At 34.3% G+C, this 25,670-nt stretch overlaps 2 protein-coding genes across 3 annotated transcripts; both read left to right on the top strand.

Annotated features, from left to right (window-relative positions):
* The first annotated feature begins 67 nt into the window (after positions 1-67).
* Positions 68-8,458, top strand: LOC147391492 (uncharacterized). The gene is made up of 2 exons (XM_086458788.1): positions 68-385; positions 7,955-8,458. The coding sequence occupies exons 1-2, from the start codon at positions 153-155 to the stop codon at positions 8,139-8,141; spliced, it is 420 nt and encodes a 139-aa protein (XP_086314914.1). The 5' UTR covers positions 68-152; the 3' UTR covers positions 8,142-8,458.
* A 1,615-nt stretch (positions 8,459-10,073) lies between these two features.
* Positions 10,074-23,179, top strand: LOC147391491 (DNA-directed RNA polymerases IV and V subunit 2-like). Of its 2 annotated transcripts, none has more exons than XR_015182619.1 (8): positions 10,074-10,231; positions 11,031-11,604; positions 13,167-13,379; positions 15,424-16,304; positions 17,669-17,963; positions 18,981-19,934; positions 22,056-22,407; positions 22,495-22,631. XR_015182619.1 is itself a non-coding variant. In XM_086457818.1 (8 exons), the coding sequence occupies exons 2-8, from the start codon at positions 11,047-11,049 to the stop codon at positions 22,994-22,996; spliced, it is 3,675 nt and encodes a 1,224-aa protein (XP_086313944.1). In that variant the 5' UTR covers positions 10,074-10,231; positions 11,031-11,046; the 3' UTR covers positions 22,997-23,179. The 2 variants fall into 2 exon arrangements, 1 of the variants encoding a protein (XP_086313944.1); XM_086457818.1 differs by having other exon boundaries at positions 22,056-22,327; positions 22,495-23,179.
* Positions 23,180-25,670: the final 2,491 nt, after the last annotated feature.

Below are 25,670 nucleotides of genomic sequence, written 5' to 3'. Positions count from 1 at the left end.
AATGTAACACGTGTCTCTTCGTGGCCCGTTTCATTTAAATTGCTCTCCACGTACCCACTCTACTTTCAGTCAAAAACCATTAAAAATTCGCAAGTGTTCCATATTCAGTCTCTGCAACCACTTTACTTTCTTGATATTTGGATTCTTAAATCATGGATAAATTTAGAGGCACCACTAAATTGCTGATTTATGTGTTAATTTTCTGTGCCCTAATTACATACACAATTGAAGATGGAGGGAAAGAAGCCCAAAACTCGAAGCAACAAAACCCAAATGCTGCTGAAAGAGCCATAGGAATTACAACTCCAACTCCTACAAGTCCTTGGGACAAAGCTAGATCTTGGATACAACAAGCTTGGATGATTTTCAGTTCTCCTGATTCACAGTAAGTTTCATGATTTTATGGATTCCATCGTTTAGTTTCTACAATTTCTCTTGATGTTTGGATCTTAGAATCTTATAATTTGTTTTGTTTTGGATTACAAATTAATTTTCCCATAATCAGTTAATATCATAAATAGGTTTAGCATCTAATTTTGTAGTCAGATATATTATATTTTGTGTCATAGATGTAAAAATAGGACCAACAAAAGGAGATTCTTGATTCTAGATTTTGAACACAGGTTCTTAAAACAAACGCTCCATTGACTTCCACCATGAGTTATGTTGAGAGCTGCTATTGGCACCTCAACTTTTACTTATTACACTCCAATTAATAATAAAGAAAATAACATGGTTGACAATAAGTAAAAGTTGGGGTGCTAATTGAAGTTCTCTCTCAAATTTTTTTAATTTTTTTCCTTTTCTTTTCTTGATTTCTATTTTTTGGGATTAAGATTTTATATGAGACTAATCATAATTGTAAAGTTGAAATTGTTTGAACGAGTGTGTTATATTGTTTTCTAATGCTTGTTCAATAATTTGAGGCAAACCTAAGTAATGTTTGAATGGTGTGTTTTTAATCTTTAATTGGGGTGTGATAAACAATTTAATAAATTGGGGGTGTAATAAGTAAAAGTTGGGTGCCATAGCAGCTTTCTTTATGTTTGGTTTGGATTAAAAATTCTAAAGTGGGACTATTCTTAAAACTCTCTCTATAGGGAAATAAAACAGGCAAGATACTTTTTATGGGCCAGCAAAAAATTGTAAATGTAAAAAATATATATTTTTTATTTTTGATGTGCATCACATTCCCTCCACCCTTTGTGGATATTTGATTCTAAATCAATTCTTAGATTATATTAAAATTGGTAAACATAAGAATTTTAATTGTGAAAATTAACTTTCTTGATGAGTTAGAAAGTATATAATGGAAAAGAAACTCTTTATCATAATAGTTAGAGATATGTATCTCAATTACATTGCAATTGCATATCATAATAGTTAGAGAGAAGATAGGAAGTGAGTCAAGACCCAAGAGGAGGTAGAATCTTTGATGCTCAAAGAAAAAATACCATCGTATTCCGTTCCGTTCGTACATGCTCAGTCAAAAGATCTTCTCCGACGAACTTGAGTAAGAGAGATTTGATGTTAGGGAATTGTATGAATGATCCATAGGCATGTTTGTTTTAGGATTATTTTACGGTGAAGGCACAATATGTGCACGTTGAAACTCTTCCTATCCACTGTTCCTTCTTCGATTTTACACAAATGGAAAAAAAAAAATCTATAGCTTGATTAATGAGCTTGTGAGAGCCCATAGTAAATCATTGGGTATGACAAAAAAAGGGTTTCTTTGGTGAGTTGGAACAAACCTAGTTGATCATAATATTGATGGGAGCCCAAGTCTTACTAATGCTCTAGCTTGATTTTTAATTGTTAGTAGTTGCTAAAAGGTGTTCAATGGGACATTCCTCATCATTAGAGAAGGGAATTGGGCTGAAGATTCTCTAGCCATCTTTGCATCCAAATCCTACTTTTTTTTTTGTGAGAATCTCCTTTATTGTCTCAAAAAGCGTTTTGGGAGACTTATTGGGTCTTCAAAGTTCAAACCTCTTGACAATTGTAATATTTGAGATGTGCACTATGTTGAAAAATCCATAGTTTTATCATGTAATCTATTATTATGTTTTGTATGTTTTATTGGGACAAGGTTTGAACTCAAGACTTTTGAGTGTTATTTGTAAAATGTAGAGATTTTCTCAATTGTTGAAACATAAGGTAAAAGTATTTTTCCCTTTTTCGTATAAGTTGAAAGTCAAATATTCTCTTAGCTTTCTTATTTGTGAGAATTGTAGAGACAACTCTTCCAAATTTTAGTCTCACATTGGATAAATACAGGAGTGGTGGTCATCTAATAAATGATCCAATCTCTCACATGCTTGAATGTGGATGAGAAAGAAAGTGGACCTTACACACACATGGGGGTCCAAGGCATCATGGAACTACAACCCATTCTGTTTAGAGCCAATCCGTCGAAAAATCTTAATGCGTGTGTGCGCATGTGACATGCACGCGGAGTGTACTATTTTCTATTCGAGTTACTTTAAATCTCTTGTTGCTCATACTAGATCGATCGAGTTTGTTGTAGACCTGCTACTTTCGAGTGCACGACTAGCATGATCGTGATTATTGAATCTTAAAAACCAACTGTCAGAGCTTTTGCACTGTGGATATCATCCTAAAGGGGCGCGAATTTGGTTTTAAGGACAACGGTTCTTCCATGTCTCAGTCACATCAAAATCGATAAGTTCTTTCCAATCTACACTTTCTACAATCTGTTTTCTGGATTTAGAATATTTGTTTCAAGAACACAGAATATCTCCAACAATCTTAAAACCAAATTCTTCATTATCTACTGTTTAAATCTTGAATCATGGACTTCAAACTCGAACATGTTAGACTAGACATGTTGAAACCAGAACCTTTCAATGGAAAATTTTATCGTAGGTAGAGTTAAAAATGTTATTTTTTCCTCGAAACCTTGAATGTTGTATTTGTACTTAAAGTGGAAAAACTTGCAGAGACCGGCCCTAATATGAAAAATTGGAATATAGCAGATGGGATCTGCAGAAATTATATTTTGTCTTGCCTTGTGAACATACTTTATGATATCTATTGTGTTTATGAGTCTGCTAAAGAAATGTGGGATGCTTTAGAAAAGAAATATGTTGTTGAAAATGTCGGGGTTAAAAAATATGTTGTTAAGAATTTTTTAGAGTTTACCATTGTAGACGGAAAATCGGTCATGGACCAAGTGAACGAGTTTCAGAACATCACTCATGAATTGACTTATGAAGGTATGAAATTAGCTAAATAATTTGTTGGTGGGTCTCTAATTGAAAAATTAACTCCGAGTTAGAATGAGTACAAAACAAACTTAAGGCACAAAAAGAAAGGCAAAACTCTTGAAGATCTCATCGTTCACATCAACATAGAAGAAACTAGTAGGCGAAGAAAAAACAATGGAAAATGGAAGGAACATGTTACAAAAGTTAACCTTGTCGAAGGGGTTCTCAGTTCACCAAATTCAAGTCAAAGAAGACATTCAAGAAGGATGGAATTAAGGCAAAGAACGTTGGTGGATTTAAAAAACCTAAAGGAAATTGCTATGTCTGTGGAAAGCCTGGACACTTTATTGCTGAGTATAGGTTCAGAAGTACTAAAGAAAGACTAAGGCAGAATGTAGTGAATTTGACATAGACAGACGAAGACTCTATAGTGGCAGTTATTTTAGAGGTCAACCTTGTGAAAAACATAAGGGAGTGAGTTATTGACACTGGTGCTATAAGGCACATTTGTGGAAACATAGAGATGTTTACTTTCTATTATCTAGTAAAGGATGAGGTAGTTTACTTAGGAGACTCGAGGACATCTCAAGTTGCTAGAAAAGGCAAAATACTGGTCAAACTGACTTTTAGAAAGACATTGGTGCTTATTGATGTTCTTCACGTCTCTACTATTAGAAGAAACTTAGTTTTTGGTTTTTTCTTGAACAAAGCAGGAGTGAAACTTGTTTTTGAATCTGATAAACTTGTATTGACTAAAAATGGGGTATTTCTAGGAAAGTGGTATTGTAATCAAGGACTTTTTGTACTGAATGTTATGAATGAAAGTACTTCTTCCACGTATCATGTTGAATCTACTTCTCTTTGGCATGCTAGACTAGGTCACACGAGTATATGAAAACTAAAGAAATTAAAGAATTTAGGCATTCTACCAAATCTAGAAATTAAAGAGTTGGAAAAATGTGAAGTTTGTGTAGAATCAAAGTTTACCCACAATCCACATCTTAATGTATCTAGAACCATGTTAGAACTTTTTAGTCATATACATAATAATCTAGGAGACTTTAAGAACCTTGAATCTAGGGGAGATAAAAGGTATTTATATTACCTGTATAGATGATTATTTTAAATATATGAGAGTTTATCTTCTAAGAAATAAAAATGAAATAGAAGATATGTTTTTGAAGTATAAAAACGAGGTAGAAAACAAATTTGATAGGAAAATAAAAAATTTGAGATTAGATAGAGGAGAAGAATATATGAGTCAAATATTTTAAGTCAATTTTGTGAATAAAATGGAATTGTCCATGAAGTAACTCCTCCATATTCTCCCGAGTCAAATGGTATAGCAGAGAGAAAGAATAAGTCACTTAAAGAGATGTTGAATGCTTTACTTATAAAATCAGGAATGCCCTTAAACATGTGGGGAGAAGTTATTTTGACTGTTTGTCATATTACTAATAGGATTCTTTATAGGAAATTAGGAAAAAACTTCTTATGAGTTATGGAAGGGTTATGCACTTAACCTAGGTTACCTCAAAGTGTGGGGGTGTTTGTATAAGGTAGGACTCCCAAAAATCAAAAAGAGAAATATAGGTCCTAAGACTGTTGACTGTGCATTCTTAGGATATTTAAAAAATAGTTCTTCATATAGATTTTTAATTTTGAGGTCAAATGGAAATGATTATGAAGATAATGCTATCATTGAAGCTAGGGATGCATAATTTTTTGGAAATATTTTTCCAATGAAGGATAAAACATCCTTAAATGCTAAAGGAAAAAAATATACCTATTGAGAACATTAGTGAAAGATCAATAATTGAATGTTCTTCACAAGATTACACCGAGGTAGTAGAAGAAATATAACCTAGAAGAAGTAAGAGAGTTAGAAAAGAAACTAACTTAGGAGATGGGTTTTATACTTACTTAGTGGATAATGATCCTATGACTTACCAAGAGGCTTTGACTTCTCTTGATGCAGTCTTTTGGAAATAAGCTATCAATAGTGAACTAGAATCAATTATGTTGAATAATACTTAGGAGTTGGTTAATTCACCTAAAGACACCAAATCTATTGGTTGCAAATGGATTTTTAAAAAGAAATTAAAAATAGATGGGTCCATAGATAAATTTAAAGCGAGGTTAATAGCAAAAGGCTTTAAATAAAAAGAGGGATTAGATTTCTTTGATACTTATTCTCCAGTATCTAGACTTGCTACAGTTAGAGTTTTGGTTGCCTTAGCCTCTATATATAAGCTAGTTATTCACCAAATGAATGTCAAAACAACATTCTTAAATTGTGATTTAGAAGAAGAAATCTATATGGACCAACCAGAAAGGTGTGACGTACATGATCAGGAAAATAAAGTTTGTAGACTTGTAAAGTCTTTATATGGACTAAAACAAGCACCTAAGCAATGAGGTCAAAAATTTGATTTTGTGCTTAAATCTAGTGAGTATGTCTTTAATGATTGTGATAGTTGTGTTTATAGCAAATTTAGAGGTAAGATTGGTGTAATCATATTTGTTTGTATGTAGATGATATGTTGATCATGGGAACTAGTCTTAAAGTATTTGAAGATACCAAATCCTTTTTAAAGTCTAAGTTTGATATGAAAGACTTAGGAGAAACTGATATCATGCTAAGAATTTAAATCACAAATAAATATGAAGGGTATGTTCTATCTCAAAGCCATTATGTAGAAAGAGTACTTAAGAAGTTTGGACATTTTGATAGTGTATCCATTTTAACTTATTTTGATCTTAAAGTGAAATTAAAGAAAAATAAAGGTGATAATGTGTCACAAAATGAGTATGCAAGGATCATAGGAATTTTATTGCATCTGATGAATTGTACTCGCCCACACATAACTTTTGTTGTGGGGTGTTAAGTAGATACACCAATAATCCTAGTAGAAATCATTGGATAACTTTAGTGAGGGTTCTTAGATTTTTAAGGGGAACCATGGATTTGGGCTTACATTTTAATGTAAGTTCAAATGTATTTGAAGAGTACAGTGATGCTAATTGGATCTCAAAATCCGATGAAGCTAAGTCCACTAGTGGTTATGTCTTTACACTAGGTGGAGGAGTTGTCTCTTGGAAATCTTCCAAGCAGACATGCATGGCCAAATCAACAATGTAATTAGAGTTCATTACTTTGGAATTGGCAGAACTGAAGCAGAATGGTTGATAAATCTTTTACTAGATATTCCTTTATGGGAAAAATCAATGCCTTCAATATCCATTCATTGTGATAATTCGGCAACTATATCCAAGGTTAAAAAAATCACATATATAATGGTAAGAGTAGACACATTTGTCTAAGACACAATATAGTAAGACAATTAATAATGGATGGTGTGATTGTTGTTGACTTTAAGAGGTCAGAAAGCAACCAGCAAACCCGTTAACAAAATCATTAACTAGAGGGTTAGTGAATAAATCATCAAGGGGAATGAGATTAATGCCTATGTAAATAAGTAGTTTGTGATGAAAACCCAATTTATATGAATGTAGATCTCAAGAAGTAGATTCAATGGGTAATAACAAGTTACTGAATTAATTGGTGAAACACTAGTGAAAATGAGTTAATAAACTTTTAGTCCATTTCCTATGGTGTTAAGTAGTGCTTGTCTATGACAAGTTAAAGATGAATAAAAGTTTTTTATAAAGTCCATAATCTTCTTGGGTGGTGTGTAATAGTCATATAATATACTTGATGGACTTACCTATGTGAATGTGAGAGTGGGGCTGCTTCCTATGAATACTATGGACAAGTATTCTAGCATGAAAAGATCAAGATTCGACACATAACTAAAAAGTGTCAAACCATAAGAACTTGAACGACTTAGAAAGAAAAATATGTATGATATGATAGTTAACTTACGCTGGAGCCTTTTGCACTGTGGATATCATCCTAAAGGGACGTAGATTTGGTTTTATGGACAATGACTCTTCCACGTCTCAGTCACATCAAAATCGATAAGTTCTTTCCAATCTGCACTTTCTACAATCTGTTTTCTGGATTTAAAATATTTGTTTCAAGAACATAGAATATCTCCAACTCTTTTTACCTTTTTATATTTTAATAATTGTATTTTACGAAAATAACTCCTTCTTTGTCGAATAAATTAAAAAAAATTTCTCTTAGTAGTGTTTAATGAATTCATACACCTAGCCCTGTACTTAACAAACCTCCAAACCATAGTTTTTCCAAAGATTCCTCCCTCTTTAAAGTAGCCTAACATCAATAAAACTGGTACTTTTGCCCCTTACAATGCAAAATGGTATAACTTTATGGAGGCATTTTTGAAGAATGAGATTTGTAAAAGAGAATATCACAAAGTAAAACTTGCATATTTATATAAAGTAAAAGTCGCACACAGAGCTCACAAATTTTTTTTAAACAACTTATTGCTGACATACACAACTTCTTTTTATCTTAGATGCCCTAAAATGGAGAAGAGACACTTATTTTATTGAGATTGATTTCCAATTTGAGAGGGGCTGAAGTCTCAAGTATTGTGTTGGATTTAGATAGTTTCTTCGATTATTGGGTCAAGGTCAACGGTTCAAGAGGGAATTTAAATTTCTTTTAGTCCAAGGAGTACTCATGAAATATGCATCATTACCGAGGGAGGAAGTACTTAAGTCAAAATGGTGCTTGTTTCTATATATATATATATATTTAGCCATGTTATTTAAAGTTTCTGTTTGTTTTGTAGGAAAAGTGAGAAAACTCCTTCAAGTGCTGGTGAAGTGGTGCAAGAAGCTGTTGTTAAGAGCTTTGAAACTTACAAAGAAAATGTTGGACAAACAGCTAAAGTTGCTGGAGATGCTGTGCACAAAACTGCTGAAAATGTGAAGAAAACTATTTCAAGTTCTGAGGGAGAGACCAAACAAGATTTGTGAAGGAGTGAGAGAGAGGATGCACTAGCAAAGAAAGAGAATGAAGTTGATTTGATTCTTCAGATACTTAAGAAGAGTTGTTTGGTTAAGGGGGGGTAAACAACAAAATACTGGAAAAAATGAAGGGGGTTTATGAAAAATAATTGAGCTAAAAAAAAAAAGGAGAGATTTTGTAGTTTTTAAAAAAAGTTTATTTTAATTTTGTTATCCAACAGTTCTTCTTGAAGAATCTCATTGCGTGCATCATTTTAAGTATTTTGTTGCTTTTTAAGATGATATATATGTTGATTTATTATCCATCATATTTAGCATTGTTATTATTATTATTTTTTTGAGATAATATTTTACTTCATGGCATCCTTGTTAGGAGGGTAGAAGAGGAAAGGTAATAATATTTGTGGATATTATTGAAAAGAGTCTTGTTACACAACTGATGTGGCAAAGGTACAAAATCATAGATCTTTTTCTTCGGGATACATAAGGAAAAAAAAATCTATGATTTTGTGCCCTTGTCATGTCAACTTTGTATTGATCGTGTAGGTGTTAACACGTCATTTTTATCAATAATCTTGAATCAAAGGGATAGTAGAGGAAATATAATAAATTGGATCGGAAAAAAAAAAAAAAGATAAAAAGAAGAAAATCAATGCCTTCTATGTTTGGGAAATAAAGGGAGTGAGTCATGTTTTACTTCATCGATAGATTTAGAGAATTGCTATTGCCACACCAACTTTTACTAATGCCACACCAATTCTTTTATAAATGGCTAGACATAGTAGGTGTGGCAATAGCAACTCCCTAAATTTAATAATGATAGTTAATTATTAGTTAGACTAATGATAATATCACACTCCATTTTTCAGACGCCTCCCATACGCTCCTTGATTTGGTAGTTACAAAATCATAAATCTTTTACATGTGTATCTCGAGGCAAATGATCTATAATTATGTGATGGGAGTGTATGAAAAAAAAAAAGAGCTTTTGATTATCACGACTATCAGTTATAAGTGAAAGATAACGAATTTTTTGGAAAAAAAAAAAAAAAAAACTTATAATCCCCTCTTGTTATCTAGAAATTAACACACTACTTAAAAAAACAGATTTTTCTTAATAATCGATCCAATTGTAAATTTTTTTTTCTACAGTTAGAGAATAAGTATCAAATGTCATGTCCAATTTCAGTTATAGTCTTTAATTGCAACTTAGAAAATGTCAAATAAGGTTTTGGGGATAAGTGTAAGTAACTGTTAATATCATTAGGATTTGCCTCGCCTCACCAGAAAACATTTTCCTAAGACGTTAGGTGGAAGACTCTTTCTCTTTCTCTTTCTCAGTCAAAAAGAAAAATAATTTTCAAAGGAAAAATGATTTTTTAAAAATGCGCTATCCAGCATCCTCCAAACAAAAATTTTCCAAAAAATATTCTGTTGGCGAACACATACCGACATGAGATAAAGTTAGTATTTTGTATTTTACAGTTTTGAAATTTTTTACAAGGAAAATCAATTGTTGTATGAATAATTTACTTTTTCAAGAAATCATTTATTGATAGTTGATCACAAACAGAGATTCAGACTTGGATGAAGAAAATATCTCAAATGAAAACAATTTAACCATTTTCCTTATGCAAATTAATTTTTAGGCAATCTTTGACAAATCCAATTTTTCTGAGAAATTGATTTTCCCAAAAAAATTATATATTATACGAAAATTGACAAAAGGCATTTTCCACAAGCTTCATTATTTTGGTGAAAATTAATTTCTAGAGAAGATGGAGAAATCGAATTTCTGAGAATTTGATTTTCCCAAATGGGTAGGTGAAACATTAGTGCAAGTGGACCCAAAATGTTATTCGACGTGGTGCACAAAAAACTTCTGAGTTGGATATCTAACAAACTCCTTAGAGTACACAAGTTATTCTCTTCTCAGTGCTTTTGTTTTCTCAGCCGAACGCAAGAACTGTCGTTGTTCCACGTCTTCGTTCTTCCGTTTTCCACTCTCTGTACTCTAAAAACCAAAATTAGGGTTTCTTAATCCCTCTCGTCTCCAACCAGAATTCAAGCAAAAAAGCCCAAAACACTAGGAGAAAAAGGTACATTTTGTTATTTTAGGGTTTACAGTCGCTCAAATTGGGTTTTGTTTTATGATTGCTTTTAAGTTTTGAATGCTTTGTGTACTGATCTCTGTAACAAAACTAGGGTTTCTAAACCCTCTCGTATCCAACCAGAGCTAAAAATTCCGAAACACTAAGAAAAAAAAGGTACATTTTGTTACTTTAGGGTTTATGGTTGCTCAAATCGGTGTTCTGTTTAAGGCTTAGGGTTTATGTTTTCTTTCAAGTTTCGTAACAGTTTATGTTCTGAAACGTAACTAGGGTTTCCAAAAATAATACAAGAAAAAAGCCTAAAACACTGAGAAAAATGTACATTTTGGTAGTTTAGGGTTTATGGTTGCTCAAATCAGAATGCTGTTGAGGATTTTTTTTTTCCTTAAGGTCTGTAACACTTTGTTTTCTGAAACAAAAACTAGGCTTTCTATATCAATTCATTTACTACCAGAAAACAAGCAAAAAAGCCTAAAACAATGAGCAAAAAGGCACATTTTTGTTATTTTAGGGTTTATGGTTGCTCAAATGAGTGTTCTGTTTGTGGTTTTAGGTTTAGGGTTTATGTTTGCTTAAAAGTTTTCCAATGCTTCGCATTCTCAGACAAAAACTAGAATGTTTAAACACTCTCGTCTCCTACCTGAATACAAGCAAAAAACCCTAAAACACTCAAGAAAAAACATGCATTAGTTACTTTAGGATCTATGGTTGCTCAAATTGGTGCTCTGTTTTGGGTTTATATTTGCTTTTAATTTTTCTAACACTTCATGTGTATTTTTTTTTCCAGATTTTCTTCTTCATTGATGGGTTCAAAAGCCATGGAAGAGGATTCATGGATGAGCAGTGATGATGATGATGGTGATGACCATGTTCCAAATGGAGACGACATGATGTTAGACGACAATGCTGTAACAGATACAGCTGAAGCACTGAATCCTTCATCTACTTCTAAGGACGTCAACAAAGCTTCTACTTCCACGGCCAATGATGACACTTGTTTGAGTGAAGAGCTTCTAACCAAGTTCTGCAGACAGGCATCAATGGAATTCTTCAGCGAGTACGGTCTAATCAGTCACCAAATCAGCTCATACAATTCCTTCATTGAAAATGGAATTCAGAAACTCTTCGATTCCCTTGGTGAGATCACGGTGGAACCGGGTTATGATCCGTCAAAGAAGGGTCAAGGAGAATGGAGGTACGCGGCGGTCACATTTGGAAAGGTGACGCTAGAGCCTCCAACTTTTTGGAGTACTGAGAAGCCTCAGAAAGATAGCAAAGAGTTCCTGAAGTTGATGCCAAGGCACGCCCGGCTTCAGAATATGACTTACTCATCTCGAATGAAAGTCGAAATGAGTGTTCAGGTAAATTAGAAGGATAAATTATTCTCTTCTTGCTACTTTGAAATAGTTTGAAATTCTTTATATGTTGCCATTCATGCTATGAACGGGGCCCTGTTTAGAAGATCTTGGAGTTTAAAAATTGATCTAATTGGATGATCATAACTATTTGTCTGCTCATAATTTTTTGGATGATCATTCATCATCCAACTTTTACGGTACAAACTGCCAAATTTAATTGTATTATCATTTAGTGTCTCCCTTGAATGTGATGAGAGAATTGGTCTGTGTGATCGAAACTATAACTATACAATTGTCCACCGAATAATATTGCCGGTGCTACATTTAGAACTTTGGTTGATCCCTTGCAGATTTGATTGCTGCAATGGTTTCCTTCCACATGTTATTTTCAAATGGCGTAGTGTTCATTGATGGAGCATAACATTAGTAAGGAATGCGCTTAGAGAGAATGCACTAGTAAAATTTGATGGTTAGGAAATACCTTGAAGTGATCATCTTCGATATCTTGGTTACATCTATATAATAAAACACAATGATGGGTCCCACTCTTTTTGTCTCAAGATTTATACTCCCATACACAACATATCTCGAGGACAGGTTTTGCATTTTTTCTTCTTCCGCTTTTAAAAAATTCCCCCAACTTTATTCTCTTCTCCCCCCTTTCTTAATAATACCTCTCAAACTTTATTATTTTTCCTCTTTTACTCTCTTAACCCCCAAAGATTTTTTAATAATACCCCAGACTCTAGTTTTCAATAAGATGGAAATATTGAAGATGTTGTCCTTATAATTGGAGTTTGGTGTTTAAATTGAAGGAGTGCTTTCAAATGTTATGTGGCCTTAGCATAACAATCAAGTTTAAAGGAATACTTTATAAGATGGCAAGAAGACCAATCATGATTTTTAGATCAGTATGTTGGGTAATCAAGAAGACCATTCATAAAACTGACATGGAAAAGATGATGGTGTTTGACTTGAGATAGATGGTTGGATAGGCAAGATAATTAGAATTTAGAAATGGGCAAATTCATGAAAATGTTGAAGTTTTTAAAAGAGGGAGAAGAACTCCAAAAGGATGTGGATTGGGAGCACATATGAAGACACTGGAACTAACAGAAGACCATGCTTTATATGGAATTGAGATGAAGTAACGTGATTCGTTCAACTCCCTTGATATCTGGGGTGCCTCAATGATGATGTATTGGGTGCTAAACGTAAGCCCAGGTCCCAACCATTGGGCTTATAAATGAAGTGTTACAGTCATTTTGTTCATTTAGAATTTATGTGCCATTTTTTCTGCTTTATTTCTATCCTTAACTCCTCTTACTTCCTCAAAGATCTTTAGTATCACATGCTTGACGTATATATTAAGTTTCTAAGAACAGAAATCCAATTTCATGTGTTGTGATAAAGTGCTGGTTTATGTCCCATGTCCCAATTTATTGATGATGATGACGTTCTCAATTGTCATTTTTGAAAATTGATTCAAGTGACAGCTTTTTTCTTATTTTATATGCCTGTGGGAATAGTCTGTCTAATTTTTGTTGCATATATATTTTTATCAGGTTTATACTCAAAAGCTAATGAAGAGTGACAAATTCAAAACTGGTAAAGAACAATTTGTTCAAAAGCATGTCGAGAGTGAAGACAAAAGAGATGTTTTAATTGGTAGGATCCCTGTGATGGTGAGGTCAAACCTCTGTTGGATGAATGGACTTAAGAAAGGTGATTGTGATTTTGATCATGGAGGCTATTTTTTGATCAAGGGTGCAGAGAAGGTCAGTTTTAAATCTAGTTTATCAGTTTCATTTTGTGTGTGTGTTTCTTGGTATGTAGGTTGTGTAGGTATTCAATACATGCACAAAATCAACCAATTCCTGTTTCCTTTGAAACTGGAATTGGTTACTCATACAATTTTTTTAACATTATTTTAGCATATTTCTTAATTTTCAAAAAAATTTAACAGAAAGAGGACATATTACCACTGGCAGCCCATATGCTGCTATATAGCATAGCTGTTGCTTTATAAGCATTATATGATGGAATGCTAGGATTCATCCAAATATGGTGTAAACTATGTTAAATATTTTATGCGGCATTCGTTTTGACTTTTCCATAAGCTCCGTTCTGTGAAAAAAAGGGAATTTATTCAAGTAAGTCTAATTTTACATGGAGAAATTTTGTAAGATTTACCAACTAAGAGATACTTGAAGAGTTGTTTCCAAAACAACGGAAAAACTCCTCATACAATTTAGTGTAAAAGATAACATAAAAAATGATGACAAGTTGAGTACTTATGTTTTTAAAAGAGCAAGGCATGACAAAATTGCTCATATCAAGATAGGATTTTATAACATTGCTAATTATTGTGTTGTGTACACGTGGCAAAAGTTTTTCTTAGCATGCAAAGGCTTTTATTACTTATTCTTCTATCATTATAAATATATATATATACATTGCTTATGCGGTATCATCCTTGACGAGGTAATTCTCAGCAAACATAATGACATTGATTAGAATGGCGGATTGAAGATGTATCCAAGTGTTCATGACTTAATCTCAAGAGAATTATTCTCATAAATGACAAGTTTTAAGTGGTTAGATATCCATCATTGCTTATTTTACTAGTCCAAAAGGAAAAATTTTCAGTTGCAAAATTTCTTACTGAAACTATTAAGACCATGTAAGTCAGATTTATTGGATAAATGATATGAAGAAGATGATTTTGATCATCATGGTCATGCTTGCTTTGTTGTAGAAGATAATAAACATGAAGGGTTATGTACTTGTATAGTTGTTTCTTAAACCTTGCCCGAGCGGAAATGAGATGAGGTAAATTCTCTTGTAGACAAGTTGAGGCTTAAGCATCAAGGCTAAGACTACTCTCTTCCTCTTCTCGATGGTTAAGCTTCACTTGAGCTAGATTATTTTTTGGATCACTGATAGTAAACCTTGTAACATCACAAGAAAGAACCAATAGGATTGGCACATGCAGTATACATAGTGCTCAACATAGATTGACATAATTGTATGAAAGACAAGATTAAGAAGTTTTTTTATTCTTATCTAGTTATCTTATTCTTGAGGTCCCAAAGATACAACTATATCTTGTGTAAATGAAACTTACGTCGATAAGTTTGCTCATTTGTGCAAATGAAACTTCTATTACAAACATAGCTGAAATATATGAAAGAAATAGAAAATTATAGAAAAAGCTTTTTATCGTTCAGAAAATGCATGTTCACTACTGTCTTAGATGGTAATTACCATCTATGCTAATCAAGGTACGGTATCTATAATAAGTTAGCTTCAATATTGCCTTTCCTCTCAATAGTTGTTGAGACTTGTGGACTTTTTGAGACATCTATGTTCCTTAGAAGTAATTTTATTCACAAAATGTGTTTCATTTTTTTTAGATGCTTAGTGATAATCATAATCACCAAAGTCACCGATTTTTTCAAAAAGTCGTGTTTAAATCGCTATTTTAAAGACTAGTGATTAAATCACGACTTTTTGAAAGAGTCGCGATTTAATCCTGACTTTTTGAAAAAGTCGTGATTTAAACAAAAAAATGTGATTTAAACGTCACTTTTTAGAAGGGTTTTTTCAAAGACTATTTATTCTTATAGTTTAAAATAGGATTTGATGATATAAATGATAACACTACTTAGTAGAAAAAAATTCATTGTCTTAACACTATTTCGATTTTTTCCCAATTTTCTCTTGATTTTTTTCGTTTTTTTTCGACTTTTTCTCTTGCTGACTTATTCTCGAACCCCGACTTGGTGACTATGGTGCTAATCTCTCTATGATGTGCTGCAGACCTTCATCGCACAAGAGCAAATATGCTTGAAGAGACTTTGGGTTTCTGAGAAACCAAATTGGAGCGTGGCTTATAGGTCCGAGCTTAAGAGGAGAAGAGTATATCTTAAACTAATAGACTTGCCCAATAATGAGTCTATTCAAGGTTTAAAAATCCTTAATGTCCAGTTCTTATCCATGTCAATTCCTCTTTGGATCTTATTTTTTTACCTAGGAATGTCATCCGATAGAGAAATCATTGAAATGATAGATGTCAACCTAGATGATCCGATCCTTGTAAACATTCTCATTGCAACTATCAAATATGCTGATGAGAATTGTGAGGGTTTCCGTAAAGAAGGAAAACCTCTAAAATACATAGATGACCTGATGAGTCAAACGAAATTTCCTCCAGGGGAACCTATCAAGGATTGTATGGACAAGTACTTATTTCCCACTCTTCATGACCTTAAATTGAAGGCCTTGTTTCTTGGCTATATGGTTAAGTGTCTTTTACTTTCCTATACCGGACGACGAAAATGTGAGAATAGGGATGATTTTAGAAACAAAAGGTTAGAGTTAGCTGGTGAGCTACTTGAGCGGGAGCTACGTGTCCATATCAGACATGCGGAAAGGAGGATGGTCAAAGCGATGCAAAGAGATCTATATGGAGACCGTAATTTGCGGCCAATCGAACACTATCTTGATGCCTCGATTATAACAAATGGCCTTTCTAGGGCATTTTCAACTGGAGCATGGTCTCATCCCTTCAAGAGAACAGAGCGCACAGCCGGTGTGGTGGCAACCCTTAGGCGAACAAATCCCTTACAAATGACAGCAGATTTGAGAAAAACACGTCAGCAGGTCGCCTATACTGGGAAGGTTGGAGATGCTAGGTTCCCGTAAGTACAAATATGAACTACTTTCAGTGTTTTTCAATTCCTAAAATTTATTATCTGTATCCTACTATTCAAAAAAATATTAATCCAAATGATGTAAACCTTGTGTATGAATCCCCATAGATAAATATCCTACACTTTCTATATGAATCTTATATTTAACTGTGATTCACAATTTGAATTAAATGGCATATTTTCATGCGAAACAATGACTTACATTTGGAACTTTTTTCTGCTTTTGGTGATTAGTATAGAAATTTATTAGAGCATATGAATTGTTTTATCATAAGAGGTGTTCAATACGTCTGATGCCAAAACAGAAAAGAAAAGAGGTTTAGGATATTTTTTGATAACCGGGTATCCCTGTAGACAGCAGACCGGGCCTGTATCTGGGCTTTGCCCAGTCCATAGACCATGGTCTAGGGCATAGGATATTGGCTATCATATCCTTCAAATATCAAGTCCCACTTGGAAACAAATCCTCAAAGAAGCCCTTAAATTTCTGTAGAAGCTTTAATGTTTAGAACAATGGATTGGATGTCATTCCTCCTTTTCTTCAAGCACTCTCTTGCTGTGTTACCTCCTCAGTCCCTTCCAAAGGACCAAAACATCCTTGAGAGAACTAAAACAGGCTGTCCATACAAGCCTAGTAGTATTGCAATGAATAAATTGGTGATTGACAACTTCTCACTTGACTTGGAGCAGAAGCAACGATGATTCTTATGTGGTCTATTGTGGGGATTTTATCCGAGTGAGTGTCCTGTTAAGAAATGCTACTTCAAGGGACTTTTGGAATCCCAAATGAACGATGCTGGTAACCCAAAAGTGATGAGTGGGATATTTCTGTCTGTGTGTAAAAAGTTCTAATTGAGAAAGAGCAATTACAATCCTTCACCCACAATTATTTATCTCAATCATAGTGGAAAGGTTCATTATATCAAGATGAGCAAGAAAATTTGCCTCTAAACAATTCCCAAATCACTGAGTTTTCTCCTAGTCACAAGTTCCAATAGAAATTGATGCCAGATCCATTTAGAAATTTTTAATAGGAAGATATTTGTTATTAGATGATGCAAAATGAGTCAGAAACTCACGCCTTAAGGAACTCCTTATCCTGATCTTTGCTCCTAAAGTTGGACCATATTGCTTTTGCTCACCTTGAACTGAACATCTTATGGGAATTTCTCAAGGCCATTTTGGGTACTTCTCCAAACACTAACCATACATAGAACATACTTCCTAGATATCTAATTCAAATATCTTACTCATACTTGACTAGAATAACTTTTCTCTACAGATTACTGTATTTTTGCAATGCATGATGGATAGTCTTTATTCATATGCTTACTGTATTTTCCTGTGTGCAGAAACCCTTCTCATTGGGGAAAGTTATGCTTCCTTTCAACTCCAGATGGGGAAAACTGTGGGCTGGTAAAGAATATGGCCGCTACTGGACTTGTCAGCACAAATTTGGTGGAACCCTTGTTGGATAAGTTGTTAGGGTGTGGAATGGAGAATCTGGCAGACGATCCTTCTCTTACTTCACTAAAGGGAAGGGATAAAGTTTTTCTGAATGGAGAGTGGGTTGGAATTTGCAAGGGTTCTCTTGCATTTGTGATGAATCTAAGAAGTAAACGTCGCAGCAAACAGATCCCACCTGAGGTTCTTCCTTTACCCTACCTATGCAGTCTGCAATTGTTTAATAGTTTTTCTTTACCATGACACTGTTGGCTTCTTTTAATTATTTGTGGAACTACACTCTCTAATGTTCAGGCAAGTGGAACTATAACTTGTATTGTCTGTATGATTGTATGGAATGTGAATTCTTCAAGAAAATGAATTCCGTCGATAGATTGCACCTAGGAAATTATCAAAATGGAAGTTAGATTTTAGTTTAGGGGTTGGTGGTAATTGTTAGAAAATAGCATTACGAGTGGAAAAATCATTTTCCCATGAAAAATCACATACCTGAAAATCGCATTTCCCTGGGAAAATCATATTCCCGTCCATTTTCCATGCACAATCATGCAGACCCATACTTCAACTTCAGTTCTTATAGGAAAATGTTTTCTGGGGCAACACTGCAAACCGCTTCGCAAGGTACAGGGCTACTCTTGCCGCATGGAATGCTCACATGATACCTGTACTACTATTATGTATCATAAGTTTGGACTATGAATTGCAGCCCTTAAATTTCAAATATTTTAAATCTAAGACTGCAGAAGAAATACTCCTCTTATTGCTATATGTTGGAGTGCTGTCGGGCTTCACCTGCCACATGGGGTGGTTCCGATTTGATCAAAGATGATACCACATTGAGCCTGCCACCACAGTTGCCACATGTAAAGAATTCTCTGCCACTCTAGTGAAGTGATTTGTTTCCATTTCTTTATTAGTATTATCGTGTATATGCCTTTTAATAATCTCCAAAATACTAAAACTGACACAGACGAAATATTCACACACTTCTATTTGAAATCACATGCATATCCCACCCATACATCCACATTTTGCTGCATTAATTTGGTATCTGTAACTGTGTCTTTTCAGTGGTTGATAATAAAACTAGGTGTGGACAATAATAGACCATGAAATATATAAATTATGAATCATCTCCCCGAACAATCCAAAGAGAATCAGAGAAATCTTAAATATTCCCTTTGTGACTTTCTTCTGCAGGTGGAAATTAAAAGGGATCAACAGCAGGGAGAGGTCCGCATTTTTTCTGATGCTGGGAGAATTCTACGACCGCTTCTAGTTGTTGAGAATTTGAAGAAGATCAACATGTTTAAAGGAGGAGGTTATATGTTTCAATCCCTTTTAGATGAAGGAATAATTGAACTCATTGGCGTCGAAGAGGAGGAAGATTGCAAAACTGCATGGGGTATCAAATACCTCTTGACGGGTGATAAAGACCAGCCATCCGTAGATTACACACATTGTGAGTTGGACCTCTCATTCTTGTTGGGTTTAAGCTGTGGTATCATCCCATTTGCCAACCATGACCATGCGAGGAGAGTCCTCTATCAATCTGAAAAACACTCTCAGCAGGCAATTGGTTTCTCAACTACAAACCCTAATATTAGAGTGGATACATTATCACATCAGCTATATTACCCACAGAGGCCACTTTTTAGGACGATGCTTTCCGATAATCTTGGAAGACCCGAGTATCCGAGAGGTCATACTAGTGTTCTGCCGAAACCAGAATACTTCAATGGCCAAAATGCCATTGTGGCAGTCAATGTTCACCAAGGATACAACCAAGAGGATTCTTTGGTTATGAATCGGGCTTCGTTGGAGCGAGGAATGTTCCGAACAGAACATGTCAGGAATTACAAGGCTGAGGTTGACAATAAAGAATTATTTGAGACCAAACGGCTAAAGACGAAGGATAGAGTGGATTTTGGTAAAATACAGAGCAAAATTGGACGAGTTGACAGCCTTGATGATGATGGGTTCCCATTTATTGGTGCGAATTTGCAGAGTGGTGATATAGTTATTGGTAGGCGTGCAGAATCTGGTGCAGATCACAGTATCAAATTAAAACACACTGAAAGAGGAAAAGTGCAAAAGGTTGTACTGTCTGCAAATGACGAGGGTACGAACTATGCAGTTGTTTCTCTTAGACAGGTTCTCTCTCTCTCTCTCTCTCTCTCTTACGCCTATGAATCACTTCATTCTGAATTTTTGGAAATTTTACCCTAAAATGTGGACATAAAGTTCTCTCATGGATTACCCCATACTGAAATTTTAAATTCTTCACCCTAAATTGTGGATTTAAAGCTCTGTTTCATGAGTTTGTCCATTCTGAAATGTGGATATAGGTGAAGCAGATGTCCACAGTTTTTCAAGTTGTGGTTCACATTTCGTAGGGCTAGAAATGTAGGGATGGGTTGATTAAAAAACTGGAAGAATTTTTAAATGCCTTCAGCTCCTGTTTCCCAATCTTCTTAAGAAATTCCGGCTTGAGAATGCAATTTATAGAAGATGTTAATATTCTCAATCATGAATGTTAAAGATTATGTTTCTTGAGCTCTTTATATGTCAGTAAGTGCCCATGTCAGCTTCCTAGCCCCACAGATTATTAAATTTTTTTGGTAAGTGATGATTTATATACTAATAAAGCAAACAGAGAAGAGAAGGGGCCTCCTACCCCATTAACCTACGAAAGAGGAAGAAAGAAAATTACAGCCCCTCAGATTCTAATGTCACAGTTAATGATTTTTAATTTTTGTACTTGCAAGATTTTGATTGATAATTAGGAAATATAAAATTTGCTAATTGAAATTTCTTTTCATAGCAGATATAAAATTACTTCTCTTTGCTCTTTATATTGATTTTTTTTTTTGATCGATAAAGATAAATTTATTGAAATGAAAATAAAATAAGGGGGTCGAGAAAACCCACCCAATACAAAGAGAAGAGACACAACAAAAGGCACAAAAATACAACAAACAAAGATGCACAAACAACAAAATGCACTCACGACAAAGAACACACCCTATCCCATCGCACAACAAAATCCTAAAAGAAAATCCCCTTGAATTCCTTATAAAGTTTGCACCAAGAGAACATAAACTCCAAAATAGAAAGAACTAATATTTCCACCATGGAAACTTTCCCTTCAAAGATGTATTGGTTGCGATCTTTCCAAATGCCCCAACATATTGCAAATGGAGCCAAGAACCAAAGAATCTACTTCTATAACAAAAATGACCCTCCCCAAAACATCCAAGCTTCCAAAATCGACTTGACGGAACGAGGAAAACAACCCACTATCCCAAATAAAGACAAAAAGTGCAACCAAATGTGATGAGCCATCCGGCAATGAATAAAAAGATGATCCACTGTTTCTGCCTGAGAACCACACATACAACACCGGTTCGGAGAAATATACCCTCTTCTAATATTGATTGGTAAATCAAATTTAGTAGAAAACGAAAAAGGAAAGTATGCAAAGGAGGTTGAGGAGACCTACCTCAAGTGAAAAAACCGAAGCTTAGATATTGGCCCTCACCTGAGCTGTTGGTACAAATCATCTCCCATTTGAACATGAATCCTCAAAAGAAACCCTCTAAATTCAGGGTACTGTTTACAGCAAAAGAAAATTAGCTCTAAGATGGATATAAGAACATTAGCTACCGATTGCTCCTTCCCAAGGAACATTCTCTCATTTCTCTCCTTCCACAAGCCTCAACAGATAGCGAAGTGTGCTAAATTCCATAGGATTCTCTTCCAGCCTTGACCAGTAGAGGAAAGCCAACATGGGGAAAGGGAAAGACACAGACTTGGCAAAAGACACAGAGATATGAAAAGGGACAAAGAATGATTGCAAATGAATCTAGCAAACTCTACAGTGAATGAGAACATAATCAAGGGACTTCCCGTAGCACTTTGAGGCTTCAAAAGTTGAAAGACACATCAGTATTCTATTTTCCATTTGTACATACACGGATAACAAAAATTCCCCTTTATATGATTCATATTTGAGGTATCTCATCATTTAATTCCTTATATTAAAAATATTCTTCTTTATATAGTACAAAATAAGTTCCAGTAGGTGAATTATTCATCTGGGATTGAGTTCATTGGGTGCAATTTTATGTACCCATGTTGGGCTCTAAAGACCTGGTTGTTTTATCAATGCAACATATGTAAGGCTGGGCTGTTCTGGTATAAAATAAGAAAAGCAAACTAGAAAGTATTTTCCTTCCAACTGTATTAACTACATGTTTGAATTTTTGGGTGCAGGTTCGATCACCTTGTCTTGGAGACAAGTTCTCAAGCATGCATGGCCAGAAAGGTGTAGTGGGTCTTTTGGAATCCCAAGAAAATTTTCCATTTACTCGCGAAGGGATAGTTCCAGATATTGTGATAAACCCACACGCATTTCCTACTCGGCAAACTCCGGGCCAGCTTCTTGAGGCTGCTTTGGGGAAGGGAATAGCTTGTGTTGGTTCAACGAGATATGCCACCCCGTTCTCTACTCCATCTGTAGATGTCATAACAGATCAGCTGCACAGGTAAAAGTGTGGGACCAAGGCAATCCCTATCATCCCTCCCCTCTGCTGAATAAGAAACATAGTGCTAGTGTTTGGTAAAGGTATTGTGCACCATATGCAAAAAAAAAAAAAAAACAAAATGGACTTCTTTAAAGAGCAATAGTTTTCTTATCATTAACTCATTGCAGGTCTGGATATTCAAGATGGGGAAGTGAGAGGCTACATAATGGTCATAACGGCGAAATGATGCGAGCTTTGATCTTCATTGGGCCCACATTTTATCAGAGACTGATACATATGGCCGAAGATAAAGTGAAGTTTAGGAACACTGGACCTGTGCACCCGCTCACTCGGCAACCCGTTGCGGACAGGAAGCGTTTTGGTGGGATCAAGTTTGGAGAGATGGAGCGCGACTGCCTTCTTGCCCACGGTGCCGCTGCCAACTTGCATGAACGCCTTTTCATGCTCAGTGACTTCTCTCAGATGCACATATGTGGTAAATGCAAAAACATTACAAATGTGATCCAAAGAGCGGTGCCTGGAGGTGGTAAGATCCGGGGCCCGTATTGTCGGTTTTGTGATTCTTCAGAGAACATTGTTAAGGTGAACGTGCCATACGGGGCTAAGCTGCTTTGTCAAGAGCTTTTCAGCATGGGTATTTGTGCCAAGTTTGATACTGAACAATGCTGAGTCGAAGAGACTGCAAATTTTTGTTTGCTTATCGAGCACTTTTTCTTGGGTAAACTTATTGGTGGATGGGTTTCGAAATTGGGTTGGAGACAAAAACTTGCAAAATCAATTGTTGTGATGTATATATGTAATGTACAGCCTTGTTATCATGTAATCCAAAGATTTTAATCTTCTGGTTTCAAACTCCTTTATCAATGATTTTCAGATGAATCACACTTCCTTTGCGGTTGTCTTCTCTCTCAAATTACTATGATATTTCTGCAATTGTATAGGCTCTATCTCAAGAATTTGTCAGGTGATCAAGCAAAATGCCCAACTGCTGACTGGATGATTTGGTGGGCCAGATATGCAGATTGGATGAAATTGATATGTTTTGTACTTTTTATTTTTTATTTTTGTGATTTTGGTGAATGAAGCTGTTCCCTTTTTTTTTTCATTAAAGATTTATTGCCATCATAATTATGGTTACTATATGATTCATCATAGCTATACTTGTATTTCATGAACTACACTATCCAAAAAAAAAAAAAAAAATTTAACATGAATGTGGTGATAAATTAATTAACTAGTTTCTGAGATTCAGGGTGTTTTTTTTATCGACTGAGATTCAGAGATTTGAATAAGCAGGAAGCTTGCTTTGGTTGATTTGTTTAAATAAATATTTTGGATTTTCTGGTTTGTTTCAAAGAAGGTTGAACCTCTGTTTCAAACAAATCCACTGAACCATGTAGATGTGAAATCCAATGGTCATTATAAAAGACTTACCTTCACAATATGTATCTCTAAGATAAATTCTGATGGTTGAGCATACGTGTTCATTTTCATGAGTCTACATGTGGATATAGCTCTATCTGTAGAAAGCTAAAGATACGAGCACTTCTCCTTATCCAATTTTTACATAGTAATATTTTTTCAAAAATTGATTTTATCATAATGCTTAAAATATAATTAATTCTCAAAATCCAATTTTTACTTAGTAATATTTTTTCAAAAATTGATTTTATCATAATGCTTAAAATATAATTAATTCTCAAAGAATGGTTACCAAATAAAATCATTTTATACATATGTAATATATATAGGGAAATGCTAATGTCCAAAATCTTATGGGGACAGCATTCTCCAATACTTTCACTTTCCAAAAATATCTTTATCCATTTAGTTTTTAGTGAAAAAAGCAAGGGCATCTTAGTATTTTACATAATAAATGTATTTATTATGTCTTTGATAAATATATTTATTATGTTCACATTAATTGCAAACATACTATTTATAATCTAAAAACTTAAATGCCCTTAACATATATTATATAAAAGAAAAATATTTATTATGTAAGTAAACATTTATTATATAAAAGATCAATATGTCGCTTGTCATTTTCAGTAAAAGACAAATTTAGTAAGGGCTTTATTGAAAAGTGAAAATATTGGAGAATGCTAATGTCCCCATGAGCATTCTCCAACAGATCAAACTGTTGCATTTTTATTTCAAAAACTCCCTTGGAGTTTTGACAACTCTAAGGGAACCTTACTTTATAAAGTTTGTTACCCACCAAACCTCACTTTATCAAGTTTGTCACCCAGTAAACCATGGAGTGGGGATCCCCCTCATAAAATTCAAATTTATGGGGTTAATTTGCTAATTAATGTACCTTGGAGTGGATTCTAACCTAATCAATTTGTGACAACCAAAAACATGATTTGATGCCACAGGGTTATAAAGGAAAAAATTCTAAAACCTTAAAAGAACATCGAAATAAAAGTTAATTTTCATCGATTAATTTTAGTTTTAAATTTGAGAGTTCGATAGTCATCCATTTTAAACACTTATAATCAAGACCAAAAAGATATTTTTTTGAATTGTTTTAATTGAATATGAGTTTTTCTATGAAATCTAGAAGAATGCATAGTGTTGGATTACTAATTTTATAATCCATGTGGGCCCAACGACTCATAATAAGATTTAATATCTTACACAGGTAGTCGTGCTAAGTTGATTCATAAAGTAAGTACGGCTACAACTTGGGCGGGATGGAGGGTCAACTCAAGTTGTAAAACCCCCAACTTGAGTTCAACTCAGCTCGACCATCAGGTTAGAGTTCATTAACCCAAGCTCAACCTGAGATTGAGTTTCTAAAATGGGCTTGAACTCAAGTTAGCCCAAGTTAGGTAATTTTGGGTAGGTTGGACGGGTTGGGCTTATTGAGCAAGCCTAATTTTATTTTGATCAACTAATAAATTTTATTTATATATTAAAAAATAAATATAATATAAAAAAATAAAATCAATAATAAATAAATTTGTACACAACCTCCAAATTCATTAATTTTAATATTATAATTTTTTTGTTAATTTTACAAATATATTTAAGAAGAGAAAAGTAAATTTTTTTAAAAAAATAAATAAAAACATTTATATGTAAATATATAGCATCGGGTTACCCAAAGCATAAACTCGAATTGAATTCAGGTTGAAACTTTCTAACCCATGTTTAACTCATTTTCCACATAACCCAACCCAGGCTCGCCCCTCAATCGGGTTGAGTTCGGGTTAGCTTGCCCAAGTTGCAGCCCTAAAAGTAAGGTTTGTTTAAGTAACGAACTTAGTAAAGTACGTGAGTTTTTGTAATATAAATGTGATAGATAGGTCAGCTTGGTAAATCTCTCCCCCCCACC

This window comes from Akebia trifoliata, chromosome 11, assembly GCF_017979445.1.
Source record: "Akebia trifoliata isolate Shusen 1 chromosome 11, ASM1797944v1, whole genome shotgun sequence".
In the NCBI taxonomy this organism is placed as follows: Eukaryota; Viridiplantae; Streptophyta; class Magnoliopsida; order Ranunculales; family Lardizabalaceae; genus Akebia; species Akebia trifoliata.
The sequence above is the reverse complement of the archived record's forward strand: the minus strand, read 5'-3'. Positions and strand labels throughout refer to the sequence as shown.

What these genes read in the sequence shown, in the direction of transcription:
- LOC147391492 (XM_086458788.1), top strand. Translation starts at nt 153, where the DNA reads ATGGATAAATTTAGAGGCACCACTAAATTGCTGATTTATGTGTTAATT. An exon ending in TTCAGTTCTCCTGATTCACA is followed by an intron (nt 386 to 7,954) that starts GTAAGTTTCATG and finishes TTTGTTTTGTAG; the next exon opens with GAAAAGTGAGAAAACTCCTT.
- LOC147391491 (XM_086457818.1), top strand. Translation starts at nt 11,047, where the DNA reads ATGGGTTCAAAAGCCATGGAAGAGGATTCATGGATGAGCAGTGATGAT. An exon ending in GTTGGAGATGCTAGGTTCCC is followed by an intron (nt 16,305 to 17,668) that starts GTAAGTACAAAT and finishes TCCTGTGTGCAG; the next exon opens with AAACCCTTCTCATTGGGGAA. An exon ending in GCAAACAGATCCCACCTGAG is followed by an intron (nt 17,964 to 18,980) that starts GTTCTTCCTTTA and finishes TTTCTTCTGCAG; the next exon opens with GTGGAAATTAAAAGGGATCA.